At 42.0% G+C, this 18190-nt stretch overlaps 1 protein-coding gene across 1 annotated transcript in view; it reads left to right on the top strand.

Annotated features, from left to right (window-relative positions):
• Positions 1-18190, top strand: part of SLC9A2 (solute carrier family 9 member A2) — a 135250-nt gene that overhangs the window by 106481 nt on the left and 10579 nt on the right. The window contains exons 7-10 of the mRNA XM_073614757.1: positions 6958-7028; positions 9954-10112; positions 15072-15168; positions 15468-15602. Of these exons, the coding sequence (XP_073470858.1) occupies positions 6958-7028; positions 9954-10112; positions 15072-15168; positions 15468-15602 (462 nt within the window). The remainder of the gene's footprint in view (positions 1-6957; positions 7029-9953; positions 10113-15071; positions 15169-15467; positions 15603-18190) is intronic.

Below are 18190 nucleotides of genomic sequence, written 5' to 3'. Positions count from 1 at the left end.
CTGTGGAAGGGAATTCCACATCCTTGCCGCTCTTACAGTAAAGAACCCTCTACGTAGTTTAAGGTTAAACCTCTTTTCTTCTAATTGTAATGAGTGGCCACGAGTCTTATTAAACTCTCTTCTGCGAAAAAGTTTTATCCCTATTGTGGGGTCACCAGTATAGTATTTGTAAATTGAAATCATATCCCCTCTCAAGCGTCTCTTCTCCAGAGAGAATAAGTTCAGCGCTCGCAACCTTTCCTCATAACTAAGATCCTCCAGACCCTTTATTAGCTTTGTTGCCCTTCTTTGTACTCGCTCCATTTCCAGTACATCCTTCCTGAGGACTGGTGCCCAGAACTGGACAGCATACTCCAGGTGCAGCCGGACCAGAGTCTTGTAGAGCGGGAGAATTATCGTTTTATCTCTGGAGTTGATCCCCCTTTTAATGCATGCCAATATTCTGTTTGCTTTATTAGCAGCAGCTTGGCATTGCATGCCATTGCTGAGCCTATCATCTACTAGGACCCCCAGGTCCTTTTCCATCCTAGATTCCCCCAGAGGTTCTCCCCCCAGTGTATAGATTGCATTCATATTTTTGCCACCCAAATGCATTATTTTACATTTTTCTACATTGAACCTCATTTGCCATGTAGTCGCCCACCCCATTAATTTGTTCAGGTCTTTTTGCAAGGTTTCCACATCCTGCGGAGAAGTTATTGCCCTGCTTAGCTTAGTATCGTCTGCAAATACAGAGATTGAACTGTTTATCCCATCCTCCAGGTCGTTTATAAACAAATTAAATAGGATTGGTCCCAGCACAGAACCCTGGGGAACCGCACTACCCACCCCTGACCATTCTGAGTACTCCCCATTTATCACCACCCTCTGAACACGCCCTTGTAGCCAGTTTTCAATCCATGTACTCACCCTATGGTCCATGCCAACGGACCTTATTTTGTACAGTAAACGTTTATGGGGAACTGTGTCAAATGCTTTTGCAAAATCCAGATACACCACGTCTACGGGCCTTCCTTTATCTAGATGGCAACTCACCTCCTCATAGAAGGTTAATAGATTGGTTTGGCAAGAACGATTCTTCATGAATCCATGCTGATTACTGCTAATGATATCGTTCTTATTACTAAAATCTTGTATATAGTCCCTTATCATCCCCTCCAAGAGTTTACATACTATTGATGTTAGGCTAACTGGTCTGTAATTCCCAGGGATGTTTTTTGGGCCCTTTTTAAATATTGGTGCTACATTGGCTTTTCTCCAATCAGCTGGTACCATTCCAGTCAATAGACTGTCTGTAAAAATTAGGAACAACGGTCTGGCAATCACTTGACTGAGTTCCCTAAGTACCCTCGGATGCAAGCCATCTGGTCCCGGTGATTTATTAATGTTAAGTTTCTCAAGTCTAATTTTAATTCCGTCCTCTGTCAACCATGGAGGTGCTTCCTGTGTTGTGTCATGAGGATAAACACTGCAGTTTTGGTTACTGAAGCTCCCCGATTCACTCGTGAAGACTGAGGAGAAGAATAAATTCAATACCTTTGCCATCTCCCCATCCTTTGTAACCAGATGTCCTTCCTCATTCTTTATGGGGCCAATATGGTCTGTCCTCCCTTTTTTACTGTTTACATACTTAAAGAATTTCTTGGGATTTTTTTTGCTCTCCTCCGCTATGTGTCTTTCATGTTCTATCTTAGCCGTCCTAATTGTACCCTTACATTTCTTATTGCATTCTTTATAAAGTCTGAATGCTGAGGATGATCCCTCAACCTTGTATTTTTTGAAGGCCTTCTCCTTTGCTTTTATATGCATTTTTACATTGGAGTTAAGCCATCCAGGATTTTTGTTCGCTCTTTTAAATTTATTACCCAATGGGATACATTGGCTAATGCCCTTATTTAATATGCTCTTAAAGCAAACCCATCTCTCCTCCGTATTCTTTGTTCCTAATATTTTATCCCAATTTATGCCTTTTAGCAAGGTTTGTAGTTTAGGGAAGTTGGCTCTTTTGAAATTCATTGTCTTTGTGTTCCCTTCATGTTTCCTATTTGTGTGATTTATACTGAAACTAATTGACCTGTGATCGCTGTTACCTAAATTGCCCCGTATTTCCACATCTGTGATCAGGTCTGTATTGTTGGTAATCAGTAGATCCAGTAATGTTTTATTTCTAGTTGGTGCGTCTACCATCTGACCCATAAAATTGTCCTGCAAGACATTAAGGAACTGGCGAGCCTTAAATGAATGCGCGGTTCCCTCTGCCCAGTCTATGTCTGGATAATTAAAATCCCCCATTATGATAACACTTCCCATCCTTGCTGCTAATCCAATTTGTGATAGGAGATCCGTCTCCACTTCCTCCCCCAGGTTAGGGGGCCTATAGCATACTCCCAGTATTATTTTCCCCTTAGCTTCATCCCTTTGGAGCTCTACCCATAAGGATTCCACCTCCTCTCTAGCTCCCTCAGTGATGTCATCTCTCACATTCGCTTGTACATTATTCTTGATATATAGGCATACCCCTCCCCCTTTTTTACCCTCTCTATCCTTGCGGTATAGGGTATACCCTTGAATGTTTGCCAGCCAATCATGAGAGCTGTTGAACCAGGTCTCTGAAATTCCCACAAAATCCAAATCCTCCTTGTACAACAGTATCTCTAGTTCACCCATCTTGTCTGCCATGCTCCTGGCATTGGTGAACATGCCACATAGTTTAGACCGGTCGCATATTTTCCTCGTATTGGGTGTTTCAAGATTGCAACTAGGACTTGCTACTATACTCACCTTGTGTTTTTGTGCTTTGGTTAACCTACCACTAATGCCCCCAATACTACCCTCTGTAATATCTTCCGCGCTGGCTATCACTGTCTCTGGACCCTCCCCCCCATCGCCTAGTTTAAAAACCCCTCTAACTTTTTGGCCATCTTCATTCCCAGCAGATCTGCACCCTCCTCATTTAGGTGCAGTCCGTCCCTTCTATAGTACCGGTTACCGACTGAGAAGTCGGCCCAGTCCTCCAGGAACCCAAACCCCTCCTTACTGCACCAGCTCTTCAGCCACTTGTTTACTTCCCTAATCTCCCTCTGCCTTTCTGGTGTGGCTCGATGTACCGGTAGTATTCCTGAGAATGCTACCTTGGAGGTCCTTTTCCTCAATTTAGCACCTAAGTCCCTAAAATCGTTCTTTAGGACACTCCATCTGCCTCTGACTTTGTCATTGGTGCCAACGTGCACCATGACAGCCGGGTCTTCCCCAGCCCCTCCCAGTAATCTGTCCGCAAGATCCGTGATGTGCCGAACCCGAGCGCCCGGTAGACAACATACTGTTCGGCACTTCATGTCTTGGTTACAGATTGCCCTCTCTGTCCTTCTAAGAATTGAGTCCCCTACCACCAGAATCTGTCTTTCCTTTCCCTTTGCTGCCCCCCCACTCTCACTGGAGGAGTTCTTCCCCTGGCAGCTAGGAGAGTCCCTCATCTCCAGCAGTGCTGGTCCCTTACTGGTTTCACCAATGTCACTCAATGGAGCGTACTTATTGCTGGAAGCAATACTTATTGCTGGAAGTAACAGCAGAGGAGCTAGAGAATATGAAAACACTGCGCTCTAATAGCAAAAATAAAATATATGTGAGCCAGCAGCTGCATACATTGTGACAAACAATAACTGGTAACTGGGAAAAAATGCAGCGCTAAGAAGTATTAGGAAGTTAAGGTGTAGTGAAACAATTAAGTAAGAGATGCTGTACTGAACAGTAAAGCATATGTGCAAAAACCATAAGTGAAATGAAATGAACAAACACAGTATAAAGTGTCCACATATGGTAAATGGATGATTCCAAACTCAAATTAATAAGAGGAACTGGTATGGACCAAAAAATGATGTGAAACTAGAAAATAAAGTCAATGGTGCACGGTGTGGATCTGTGACTGTGAGTCAACAACGGGGTACAGAACTTCTGTAGCTGTAAACCAACATCTCGATATGGGGCATGAGAATGAAAACATCAGGAAGTAAGATAAGATGGGTACTCTTACCAGATGACGTGGACTCCACTGTCATATGACATGGAGTCAATGGTGCATGGAGCCAAACCTAGGCTGGAAAACGATATCCGGAACGGTGGAACCTCTGTCTCACTTCTCGACTTCTCTGGTGGGGTGAAGAAACATCAGGAAGGGCCGCCAACTGGATATCAGCCAAAAGACCTCAAGGATGTGTTCCAAGGAGAAGCCAGGGACAGATTTGAGCCAGACCCCGTGATGGAAGTAGGGCTACTGGAAGGCAGTTTCTTGCATCGGGGTAATATGCAAATAAAAAATAAAAAGCTTCTGCATAGTGCAGGTAAACCAGGGATTTTTATTTCTAAAAATACCATACAAAAAATGGATAAAAGTGATCACAATTGAAATAAAATCTAAGCAGCGTAAGGAATGGGAGATCGCCCCTTCCTTACGCTGCTTAGATTTTATTTCAATTGCCTTCCAGTAGCCCTACTTCCATCACGGGGTCTGGATCAAATCTGTCCCTGGCTTCTCCTTGGAACACATCCTTGAGGTCTTTTGGCTGATATCCAGTTGGCGGCCCTTCCTGATGTTTCTTCACCCCACCAGAGAAGTCGAGAAGTGAGACAGAGGTTCCACCGTTCCGGATATTGTTTTCCAGCCTAGGTTTGGCTCCATGCACCATTGACTCCATGTCATATGACAGTAGAGTCCACGTCATCTGGTAAGAGTACCCATCTTATCTTACTTCCTGATGTTTTCATTCTGATGCCCCATATCGAGATGTTGGTTTACAGCTACGGAAGTTCTGTACCCCGTTGTTGACTCACAGTCACAGATCCACACCGTGCACCATTGACTTTATTTTCTAGTTTCACATCATTTTTTGGTCCATACCAGTTCCTCTTATTAATTTGAGTTTGGAATCATCCATTTACCATATGTGGACACTTTATACTGTGTTTGTTCATTTCATTTCACTTATGGTTTTTGCACATATGCTTTACTGTTCAGTACAGCATCTCTTACTTAATTGTTTCACTACACCTTAACTTCCTAATACTTCTTAGCGCTGCATTTTTTTCCCAGTTAACAGCAGAGGAGCTATTGAGTTTGCCCCATGAGAGGATACCCCAAGATAGGATTTTGGAAAACATCCACAGCCGCTGTCGGTTGGTCGGCTATCCGGCAAGGAGTCCTGATGCATCGGCCTAACGGTGTCCTTTGGAGTACCCCTGTGGTGGTTCACCCACGTCTGCTACGCTTGTTTTGACCCCCCTGAATAAGGGCGGTCACAGGCTTTCTGGTAAGCCTTCAGTTTATTTATTCGGTGGTGGGCTAACACTGAACAGTGAAGATTTATCCCTGAAATCTGCATAGAACATTTTGCATCAAATACACTGTTATGGACATTTATGTTTTTTATAAGTCTTCAATTTTTCTCACTTATCTATAGTTTGTGTGTTCATGTATTATGAAGCACTCTATATAATTATCACGTATGATTGTGATTTTGTCACCATTTTGATTCTGAGAGCTTTTTCACCATTTATAATAATTGGTTTATTAATTTCACCATTTATTCACCTGTCCAGCGCTGCACTTTCTATATTGCATTTTGTTTTTTGTGCCCTCATATCGGGGTTATAGTGCACAGCAGCAGGACCCTCTTTCATTCACATTTATTCACAGCTTATATGCACCTAGCGCAATTCTTTTTCTTTTTAATATATATAAGTATTAAATTGTTTACGACATCCTTGTAATATGACGTACAATGTATACATTGTTTTCTCCTGGTTCTATTATAAAACAATAAAAATGTATTGATGAAAAAAAAAAGGCCTGCAGCATCTCATATAACAACAATATCATAAATTCTGCACAAATGTGCCTTGTGTGGGAGGATTGTAAGAAAAAAGCCACTCGTCAAGAAAGACCACATGCAGGCACGACTCAACTTTGCCAAAATGCACCTTGAAGATTCTGAGGCCACATGGAAAATGGTGTTATGGTCAGATGAGACTAAAATTAAATTATTTGGCCTTCACACCAAATGATATGTCTGGTGGAAATCAAATACAGCTCACCATCCAAATAACACCATTCCTACAGTAAAGTATGGAGGGGATAATATCCTGTTATGGGGTGTTTCTCTGCAGCAGGGACTGGACCACTTGTCAGGATAGAAGGAAAAATGGATGGGACAAAATACTGTCAAATTCTTGAGAAAAATCTGCTGACCTCTGCCAGAAAGTTATCAATGGGAAGAATATTTACCTTCCAACATGACAATGACCCAATGCATACAGCAAAAATGACCCAATGCATACAGCAAAAAATGGTCAAAGGAGAAAAAATTGAATGTCCTTTTATGGCCTAGTCAGAGCCCAGACTCAAACCCAATTGAAAATCTGTAAAATGACTTGACTGCAGTCCACAAATGATCACCATCAAATTTTACTGAACTTGAGCAGTTCTACAGAAGAGTGGGCAAATATTACAAAGTCTAGATGTGCAAAGTTAGTAGAGACATATCCCAACACTCAAGGCTGACATATCCCAACACTCAAGGCTGTAAATAAAGCAAAAGGTGGTCCAACAAAATACTGACACAAAGTGATAATTTTTCCAAGTCAGTGATTCTGTTCTTGAGTTTTTTATTTATTTTTTTTATTTTCTTTATGACATGTTGGTGTTATATCTTTCCCTTATTACATTTCAGGCTGCAAAGCAACAAAATTTGATTATTTTAACGGGAGTGATTATTTTCTATACCCACTGTAATATTTAAGATGTGGGGATATGTACTGAATGTGAATTGGCTAAATAGAACAGTGAGTAATGTCAAGGGATAGCTCCAGAATGGCATTTAACTTCTAATTAGTGATGTTAATTTGATTATTTAGAATTCTGGACTATATGTACATGTCAATAATCAAGTGTTATTTCATCCCCAGTTTTTGGATCACATAAAGGCAGGCCTCGAGGATGTTTGTGGTCACTGGGGACACAACTACTGCAAAGACAAGTAGGTTAAAATATTAAAAAAATGATCTGCAGCATTACATCTAATAAATGTTATGATTGAACATACTTTTACCTTGAAGTGCTTTTGCCAGCATTGAAGTAATTATGTCAGTAATGATTATTATTATTATTATCAGGGCTTTTTTTCGCAAACAATAGGTGCTGGAACTCAACCACAACCCCCCAAAATTCCTCCCCCCACACACACCCTCCAAATCCAAAGGGGCATTAAATATCAGGATTGCATTACATACAGAGTGCAGAGTTCAAGGGTGTTACACACAGAGTGCAGAGCTGTCAGAGTACCAGACTTCTGTGTTTACAAGTGATTGTGGTGAGCAGGCACCAAAGGGTCTGAGCCAGAGGTGGTGGAACTGAGTTCCACCAAGTTCCCCCTGAAAAAAAGCCCTGATGATTATTATTATTATTATTATTATTATTATTATTATTATTATTATTATTATGTTAGTAATTATGTTAGGATTATGTTACAACACCCAAAGCACCAGGGTGGTGCTTGCAGTTGTAGGGCTTTATAGTTAATACAGCAAGCATGCCTGCATTTAAAATACAGAGGCATACTGTACATTGCTCTTACTTTTTCTTTTGTAGCCTCTGTCATAAATATATTTTAAATAATGCGTAAGGCGACATATTCAATTGAAGAAGACCTGTACTGAAAAAAAAATGTTGGCAGCAGTGCAGCCAGAGAAGTGAGAACTCCAGATCTGTATACAGGCAGTCCCCGAATTACGAACGGGTTAGGGACTGCCGCTTTGTTCTTAAGTCAAATATGTTCGTACGTCAGAAGCACATGCGCAGAACGGCAGAGACGTTGTTTTCCGCTGTTTTCCGCTGTTCTGTCAAGTAGCCGCGCATGCGTAGACGTCGTTTTCCGATGTTTTCCGATGTGCCGCCTCCCGTTTGTAAGTAGGAGTCGTTCGCAAGTCGGATGTTCGTAACTTGGGGACTGCCTGTAATTGTTCTGGAGGGTCAGAAATAGCAGCCCATGTATTTCTCTCATTACAAGTTTCCTTTTCACAAATAATATCTTACAATGTGCCCTGGCCATGATTCTGACATTGTTTCCCTTAAAGTCACCCTGCCATTATCTAAAAAGATCCCTAAAAAGGCATATGTGTAAAAGAATAGGCCAAATATATGCCTTTTACACTGCATTGAGCTTGAAAAATCTTATATGAAGTCTTTAGGGAAATTGACACTTCCTGTAGTGTCGAGGTCCACCACATGATCCCTTCTAGCATTTACATTACTACTGTACCCTTTAATGCATAAAGGTCAGTGGGAGGAACTGTTGAGTATCCAGTGAGAGCTGCAGGGTATCCAGGAGATTGCCTCCCTCAAAAGCGGACTTCAGGGGACCATTTCTCAGCATCAAAGTAATGTTCAGTGGTGCGAGGCATGTGGAAAGTTAGAATGTTACTAAACCCAGGACCCTGCATTCACAATATCTGGTTTCCCACAGAACACAGGACATGGAAATGCAATTATTTTAGAAAATATAAAATGCTAAATACCTTTTCTCATCAGCAGTATATAGCAGTCTTGTGACTTCTATCAGTGTCCAGCCGAGCACTGGTTAAAGCTTGTAGGGGGAGTTTTCATTCTCCTCTGGCTATCCTATGAGCCCTGACCCTTTGTCTAGACAGTGCTGATTGGCCCTGTGCTGATCACATGCACCCTCCCCAAAAAAAAAAAAAAAAAAAATAGCAATACACACCAAACTGAGCATGTGCAGAATCCCTCCTAGGGCCAGATTAGGGACAGTGAAAGAAGGGGAGGATCAGAGAAGACAGGATCGAACAGCTTTTTACACAATGCAAAAGATTAACTCCTTAGGTTCCACAGTGAGTAAAACAAGCATGCTTTACTGCATATACAGACTGATTTTACTGTTATGGGTTTAGTAACACTTTAAGTATTCAATCTTTTTTGCAAGCTTGCCTTTTTAGATTATTTTTGTTTAATTTCAGGTTCACTTTAAAATTATATAGAGATGTCATTAGTAATGTTGGTAAACAACGGTGGAGTGGGACTGTCATCGTACTGTTATATTGACTGTATAGAAGTCCAGTTTACTAATGTAGCAGTGCCTTTAAATCATAAATATACTCTATGCATTGTTACAGCACTATGCAGAGCTGGAAAATCTGAAAGTGCAAGATCCAGTCCCAACTTAGGGACATGTTGGACAGAGCTCTTCCACGTTACCACCTGGAGGGAGTCCATTCTGCAGGGACAAAGCTGTAGCTTAGACTTGAAAAACATTTTAAATTGCAAGTTAAAGGGGTTGTAAAGGTATTTTTTTTTTTTTTTTAAATAGCAAACATGTTATACTTACCTTCACTGTGCAGCTCGTTTTGCACAGAGTGGCCCCGAACCTGGTCTTCTGGGGTCCCTCGGCGGCTGTTTCAGCTCCTCCCCGCAAGGATTCACCACCTTAATGCGAGCTCCCTCGCATGGTGGTTAGTTCTTGCGGGCGCGCTCCCATGATACAGCCGGCGGCTGTAGCCGCTCACTGTATCACTCGGCCCCGCCCCCCGGCACGCCACGTCATTGGATGTGATTGACAGCAGCGCGAGCCAATGGCTGCGCTGCTTTCAATCCATCCACTGTAGCCAATCAGCAGACAGGCTGAACGGCGAAGAGGATGTCGGGAGCGAGCACGGGACTTTCGAGGGGTCAGGTAAGTAAAACGGGGGGGCTGGGGGCGGCGGTATTGTCGGAAGTTTTTTTCAGCTTAATGCATAGAATGCATTAAGCTGAAAAAACGTTTACCTTTACAACCCCTTTAATTTTATTTATCAGAAAGCATTTGCATAGAGTTTAAATTTTACAGTTTGTATCTGATCTAGAATGTAGGTGTTGTGATAAAATACTCACATAAGATTTCTGCCAAATATAGGTTTAAGCAGTTTGATCAAAAATATCTGCGTAGACTACTGATACGAGAAAATGAGCCAAAATCAAGCATTGTGTCCTTATATAAAAAACTGGAAATTAAGCAAGCCATTGAGATGGCGGAATCTGGCTTGAGTAGAGACCCATCTTTATCATCATTGGGGTAAGTACTACACAAATTAGACTTTGTGAAAATGTGTCTCTTGTTTATCATATCAGTTGGTTATTCATTGATCCACAATGCACTCACATTGGTCTGAAGGGACTTTTGATGAGTCTGTGGTGTGCTGCACGGAGCTGCAGGCTAATGTGAGTTTATTACTCTATAAAAATAAACCCAGCTCTCTTCATCTCTTAGATATCAATAATATAAATTTTTGTCAGTGCCAATAAGACAAAGAAAAAAAGCAGACAAACCAAACTCCTAGAATAAAACTGATCATTAAAATTATAGAGTTTAAGAGTATGTGCGCATAGGCTGATATACAGTGGAGAAAATAATTGCAGATTTTGTAAGTTTTCCCACTTGCAAAGAAACTAAGGGTCTATCATTATTATCATAGTTGTAATTTAAATGATAGAGACAGAATATCAACCCAAAATCCAGAAAAAACACATGATACAAATGTTATAAATTGAGTTGCAGTTCAGTGAGTAAATAAGTATTTGATCCCTAAGCAAAACATGACTTAGTACTTGGTGGAGAACCCTTGTTAAGAAGCACAGAGGTAAGACATTTCTTAGTTTCTTTAGTTGGTTTCCAGGTTTGCACACATCTCAGGAGGGATTTTGGTCCACTCTTCTTTACAGATCCACCCAAAAAGGGAAAGTTCCACTTTAGGGCCTCTTCCTTGGCTCCTGTTTGTGAATTGGAACTTTTGGGGAGGAGAGGAGGAGCGGGTACCCAATTTTGACAGGTACCTGCTCCCACTTCCGTTCCGGTCACCTTAGGCGATCAGAAGTGGAACTTCTCCTTCCTCCCTTCCTCCCGAAGTCTTCTGGGACCTGTCATGTGTCAGGATCAGTTACAGAGTGTGGCGCCGATTGCGCATGCACAGCGGGCACCCGGCTGTGAAGCCGCAAGCTGTCAGGTGGGTCGCTGTTTATTAAAAGTCAGCAGCTGCACTTTTTTGTAGCTGCTGACTTTTAATAAACACAAAAATGATTGAAACTCTGCTTTAAGGTTTCTTGGCTGTTACTTGGCAACTCAAAATTACTGGTCCCTCCATAAATTTTCTATAGGATTAAGGCCTGGAGATTGCCTAGGCCCATCCATGACCTTAATGTGTTTCTTCTTAAGCCACTCCTTTGTTGCCTTGGTGGTATGTTTTGGGTCATTGTCATGCTGGAAGACCCATCCACGATCCTCTTCAGTGTTCTGGCTGAGGGAAGAAGGTTCTCATCGAAGATTTTACAATACATGGCCCCGTCCATTGGCCCCTCAAAGTCGACCTGTATCTTTAGCAGAGAAACAGTCCCAAAATATAATGTTTCCATCTCCATGCTAGACTGTAGGGATGGTGTTCTTAGGGTCTTAATCAGCATTTTTCTTCCTCCAAACACGACAAATCGAGTTAATGCCAAAGAGCTCAATTTTGGTCTCATGTGACCACAGCACTTTCTCCCAATCTTTCTCTGAATCATTTAGCTGTTCATAGGCAAACTTCAGATGGGCCTGTACATGTGCCTTCTTGAGGAGGGGGACCTTGTGGGTGCTAAAGGATTTCAATCCATGGTGGCATATTGTGTTACTAATGGTTTGTTTGGTGACTGTGGTCCCAACTGCCTTGAGATCATTCACAAACTCCTCCTGTGTAGTTCTGGGCTGATCCCTCATTTTTCTCATGATCTTCCTAACCCCATGAGATGAAATCTTGCCTGGAGCTCCAGATCGAGGGTGATTGATGGTTATTTTGTATTTCTTCCATTTGTCTGTAGCACCACCTTAGGTAGGTGCTAGAGTTAGATTTTTGGCCAGTGCAGTAAAATTTATGCAGGCCTAGCTTAAATCTCTGCTCCGCTGACGAAGTTCTATGGATGTAAGGCATATGGGGAAGGAGCTACGCAATGACGTCACCTGCATCCTACACACCACCAGCTGTTTGTTGTGGATATGCCTTTTTTACACAGTCATTTGTGAGTAACCAGTTTTACAAATAAAGCTGCTTTATAACTGATCCACAGTGAGCACTTAGATTTGTTTTTGCTTCACCTTTGTATATCCCGGGGGAATCTCCTGGAGTTCATGTCTCTGCCTGGATTACTTACCCTATGAAGGGACCTGTGTACTTGACCATTTGTTAGTCCAGTGGTCCAGTCTTTAAGGTGAGCAAAGGAATTGCTCTGAAGGTGGAGGGTCTGTCACCATTTTTTTCCTTGAATTGTGCTTTGCCACGTGGAATCCTTTTTGGTGCTTGCTGGGACCTGTAGTCCTCCTCCTCTTCTTCCTGTTGGACTTTTATTGGACTGTTTTAGATATGATATTTTAATGTATTTCTTTATGCGCTGCACCTTATTCTATGCTAGCTTAAATCTAGGCCTGTTTGTTTTGATCTGTGGGGCTGGGAGTGGTCCAGAATAGGCTGGTGACTCACAGGCAGTGTCATTTCTTGGTTACCTCCCTCTGGCTCTCAGAAGATTCTGGAAGCGGAGGAGGGGAATAGAGGTGGAGCTGTCTGGGGTGTGTTAAGGAGCCCTGACCAATCCCCAACTAGGACTGGCAGGGGGTAGACCTCCTTAAATACCCAGGGTCAGCCCAGCTGGGGAAGAGTTGTTTTTCGGTGGAAGAACTGGAGATGGAGTGTTAGGCTGTTGGGGCCTTGGAGGGAGCCCCTCAGACTGGGGGGGTGACCTTGGGCCAGGGGTTCGGAGCTGTGAAGGAACCCCACACACCCCAAGGGTTGTCCTGAACAGGAACAGGGGAGGACAGAGGGGAATACTGCTGGGCAAGTCTCAAGGAGGGATCCACCAGGTGTCGGTGAGTGACAGGCACAGTCGGGAGAGCTGGGAGAGGCATGTTGGAGCGGACTGGGAGGCAGTCTGAGATGGATACAGAGCCAGCAGGAGAGACTGTGATGTTACTGGCAGTGAAGTCGGGCTGCTGCAGCCAGGGGGGCTGTCAGGGTCTGCAAGGGGCTGACTGGGATCAGTAGTCCACCAAAAAGGGCAGCTGGCACTAGAACTTTCTTTGCTACACCATAGAGGCCCGTGGCCCCTGCCTGTGATAAGGTACTTTTGCTAAGGCCTGGCTGAGACCAGTGTCAGCCCTAACCATGTGCTAGCTGTGCCCGAAGAATTGTGCTGGAGGAAAAAGGAGAGATAGTCTGCACCAAGTGTTGTGCAGGAGGAGAGTAAATTGTCCAAGCCATGCAAGAATCTTTTCTGGGCATCCCATAAATTCCTTAACCACATCCAAGTTTAATCCCTTAATAAAATACAAAAAAACAAAGCTGATGGACTGTTCATTGTCTGGAGAGTGACTGGAAGTGAATGCCAGCTGGGCAGGGTGACAGGTGGAACTACTACATTCTGCAGCCCATGCGGGGGTACCGCAACATGTGAATAATCTTGCTGATGGTCTTGTAGCTCATTCTAGCGTTGTGCAGGTCTACAATCTTGTCCCTGACATGCTTTGATAGCTCTTTGGTCTTGCCCATGATGGTGAGAAGGAAGATATTCTGTGGACAGGTGTCTTTTATACACATAAGGAGTTATCGTTAAGAGCACAATCTTAAATTGACAGGACTAATCTGTGCACCACATGAGCACATACTGTAGCCAGTCTGTGGATCAGTCTGTTGGTTGATAGCGGATCAAATACTTAATTTCCTCACTGAACTACAACTCAATTTAAAACATTTGTATCGCGTTTTTTTCTGGATTTTTGGTTGATATTCTGTCTCTATCATTTAAAATACACCTATGATAACAATTATAGGCCCTTTATTTCTTTGTAAGTGGGCAAATGTACAAAATCTGCAGGGGATCAAATAATTATTTTCCCCACTGTATGGTGCTGTTACTGACAGAGTCACATAGATCCATAAAGCATAAGTTTAGTTATATTTTCAAGGTATTGCATGACCCTTAGGAGGAGTGAATAAGTCAAATATGCGTAAATAGCTGGTGTAGCAAAAAATTTTTATTTTTAAAGCCACTAGCTTGTAATGTCTCAAACCCTTAGCCATTATTTACTAAAGGAGTTGAGGCTGTTAAAAGAGCTTGGTAAATTATCTGAACCTTTGTTTACTTCAACCAATTATGTACTAGCAAAAATGCTATTCTAACAATATTCCTGTTTTCCCCCCATCCACTCCTAGTGTGCATTGGGTGATTGTGCTGGGGGAAGGCAGTGATGTACAGATTGGGTTGCAGGATTTGGGTTTGGGCTGAGGATAAGGACATGATAAATGTAATCCAAAATATCACACATGTTACAGACATCTATAACAAATGCATATGGGTGATCGGAATTCTCTCATGCACAATTTTTAGACTACTTTAAAGCGGGGGTCCACCTATCTATCGTTTTTTTTTTTTTTGAGTTAATTCACAAACTTTCCTTCTCAGCATTACATACTCACATATTGTGTGTAATATGTCCGCCTGTGTCAGATTTCGTCGGAAAGAATAACTTATATTATTCACTGCAGGCAGTTTCCATCTTCATTGTGGGCATTTGAAGCCCACAAGCATTTATTTCCTGGATGTGGTGAATGCTGTGCTCCCAGCATTCACCGCTCGTTCCCGCACATGCTCAGTGGCATCCTGGGAAGCCTGGGACTAGCTCCCAGGAGTCTGGGAGAGGCTAGAAACACGCCTACTCCCATGGGAGGAGAACCAGGAAGTGCAAAGAAGAATAGAAAAATAAAAGGTAATTACGGCGATTTAAATTTTTTTAAACGGCATGTCAGCATCTAGGCAAGGAAGAGAATACATACAGATATTGTTCAAAATTTGGGTGGAACCCTGCTTTAATAGTAGTATTTCATGTTAATTGGTATTGGTATTTTTATTTTTGTTTTTTACAGTCTTTTCAAATAAGTAATCCAGTTAGTCCATGCATTTGCTATTTAATCCAAGAATGGCATTTATTAACCTTATTTTTGATTCTTTAAACCAGAACATATGAAAAGAATAAAGTAAAAGCTCTTTCACCAACTGACGTTAATGAAATGCGAGATGTCTTATCAAGGAACCTCTATCAGATACGCCAACGGGTAAGATTTGCTTTATGTAGGTGCGCTTTACTTTTTTCTTTTTATGTCTAGTCCACTGAATATAACATTACTTTTTTCTTTTCATGTCTAGTCCACCGAATATAACATTAATAATATATTGTCATTATTGCATTTAACAGATAATTTTATTCTTAGGCAAAATTGTACATTAAGAGCCAAACCACTAACCTGTCAAACTTTGCCTTAGTAGGTGAAATGTTAATGTAAATGTTAGATATCCTTTTATTGATTTGAACATTCAAAGTCTCTAAAGTTTGCAATGTAATTATTTTTTCTAGACACTTTCCTATAACAGGCACAATCTTGCAAGTGGAACCAGTGAAAAACAAGCCAAGGAAATCCTGATCCGCCGGCGACACAGCATGAGAGAGAGTTTGAGGAAGCATAACAGTCTTATAACAAGGAACAGAGCGGTACACTTATTGTTTCCTTATTTCCAATAAGACTCAAATGTACAAGAATTTTCAAACCAGTTTTTGAAGGGGTAATTTTGTTCTGTTATAAATATATGATCTGACTACAGAGTCCATGCTGTAACTCTCTATTCTCATATAGAAATTAGCTTGCACCATTATCTCTTACCTACATTGATTCGTGATTATGTCTTCTCTGCTGCAAGCATCTCTAACCATAGAAACACCCATAACTGGGTTGAAGCCTTGAAACGAGAAGAGGGTAAAATGAGCACCAGTTTAGGGAAGTTTGTTTATGGGTTTGAAAAGGGATAATGGGTTTAACATTTGCCCCAGAAGGAGAAGGGTGTATTTTTTCAGAAAAATTAGGTGTATTTTTGCAATGCAGTGCTACAAAAACAAACAAATGACACAAAGTGACCAAAAATTAATTAACAGAAACAATAGAAAAGCTAGCTTAGAGCTAATTAGGATTAAGTAGAATTAAAAACAGATTGAATGGGAAGAACTTTTATTAAGTAACAGTTCAGGTTTTTTATAGGCTGATAAATGGGAAAAAAATCAAATGCCTCCAGCTTCATAGTGATCACCTTGATTGACTTGATTGTCTTGGTGTTCATCAGGAACCACTCTGATTGGCTCCGGTTTGTTAGCTTAGATCACAGCTGTCAGAGACAGCGTGGTAGGACAATTAGGAGTGCACACTTTTTGAGATATACCTTTAGATTAGGTCTATCTACACCTCTTTAGTTTACTTTTTTTCGGTGTACTTTGGACGCTCAAGATCCACGGCTGGTTAGCTGCATTATAGCAAAGTAAGGGTTGGCTGGTTTGTCATTCAACTCACAGAACTGATTAAAGTGATTGTAAAGGATACTTTTTTACATTTTTTAAAAATAACAAACATATCGTACCTCCACTGTGCAGCTCGTTTTGCACAGCGTGACCCCGGACATCGTCTTCTGGGATCCCCCGGCAGCACTCACGGCTCCTCCCCGCATCAGATAACCCCCTAGGAGAAGCGGTCTCCCGAGGGGGTTACCTTGCAGGCGTGCTCCTTAGTCCAGCATTTGCGTCCACAGACACGAATGCCGCACTCGGCCCTGCCCCCCCCCCCCCGCACCCGCGTCATTGGATTTGATTGACAGCAGCAACGGCTGTGCTGCTATCAATCGAGCCAATCAAGAACCAGGACCCCGTGGAGAGAGAGACAGCGCATCCCCACCGAGGAGATAAAGGGGCTCAGGTAAGTAAAATGGGGCTGGGGGGGCGGTGACCGGCAGGTGTTTTTTCACCTTAATGCATAGGGTTTACAGTTAAGCTTTAAACACATAGGAATAGGTTGTTGTTATATTTGATATACCAATCACTCATCGTGTTTATTTAGAAAAGGAAGGGGCTGCTAAATTACATATTTACTGGCCCCTTCCCCACTCTCCATCCTGAAACGATCGGCCGCAGCATTCTGCAGGAAAGGAGACAAGGGAAGCCAGCAGAGCTGCAGGGGGAATATAGAGGGGGGGGCCTAGGCAGCCAGGGCACTCTGTGCCACACAGGGTGATTAGGGTGTGCCCAGGCACACCTGAAACACCCTGTGCGCACGCCTATGGCTTGGTGTCATCTGCAAATACTGAAATGTTACTTTTATTGCAAACTCTATATCATTTATAAATATATTAAAAAGTAAGGGTCCCAACACTGAACCTTGGGGAACACCACTGATAACCTTAGACCATTTGGAGTATGAATCATCAATCACTAATCTCTGAATACAGTCTTTTAACCAGTTTTCTATCCATTTACAACCTGAATTTTCTAAGCCTGTAGACTTTAATTTACACATTAGCCGCATGTGGGGAACTGTGTCAAATGCTTTGGCAAAACCCAGGTATACTATACCCATGTGATCCAACCAACAATTCGGAGTGGTGCTAGTATAACAAAAATAATAATGCACATGTGATTGTGCTTAATTAGTGCCAACAATCATATACAAAGAACACTCTTTAGATTATCTACACTTATAAAAGTGTTCATAATACCTGTCTAGGTATCGGAACAGTGGTGGTTGGTCTCTGCAGTGTCACTTGATATTCTGGGTACCAGAACATGGTGCATTTATATGCAGTTGTGTGAAGAAGTATTTGCCCCCGCAGCTGATTTTTTATTTTTTTGCATATTTGTCACACTTAAATGACTCAGATCATCAAACAAACTTTAATATTACATAAAGATAACCCAAGTTAATACAAAATGCATTTTTTAAATGATGGTTTCATTTATTAAGACAAAAAAGCTGTCCAAACCTGCCTGGCTTTATGTGAAAAAGTAATTGCCCCTAAACATAATAACTGGTTGTGCCACCCTTGGCGGCAACATCTGCAATCAAACATTTGCAATAACTAGCAATGAGTCTTTCACATTGCTGTGGAGCAATTTTGGCCCAGTCTTCTTTGCAGAATTGTTTTAATTCAGCCACATTGGATGGCTTTGACTAGGCCACTCCAAAACCTAAATTTTGCTTTGTTTGAACCATTTAGAGGTGGACTTGCTGTTGTGTTTCGGATCATTGTCCTGCTGCATAACCC

This window comes from Aquarana catesbeiana, linkage group LG02, assembly GCF_042186555.1.
Source record: "Aquarana catesbeiana isolate 2022-GZ linkage group LG02, ASM4218655v1, whole genome shotgun sequence".
NCBI classification, from domain to species: domain Eukaryota; kingdom Metazoa; phylum Chordata; class Amphibia; order Anura; family Ranidae; genus Aquarana; species Aquarana catesbeiana.
Note: the sequence above shows the minus strand (reverse complement) of the source record. Positions and strands in the feature narration are given on the sequence as shown.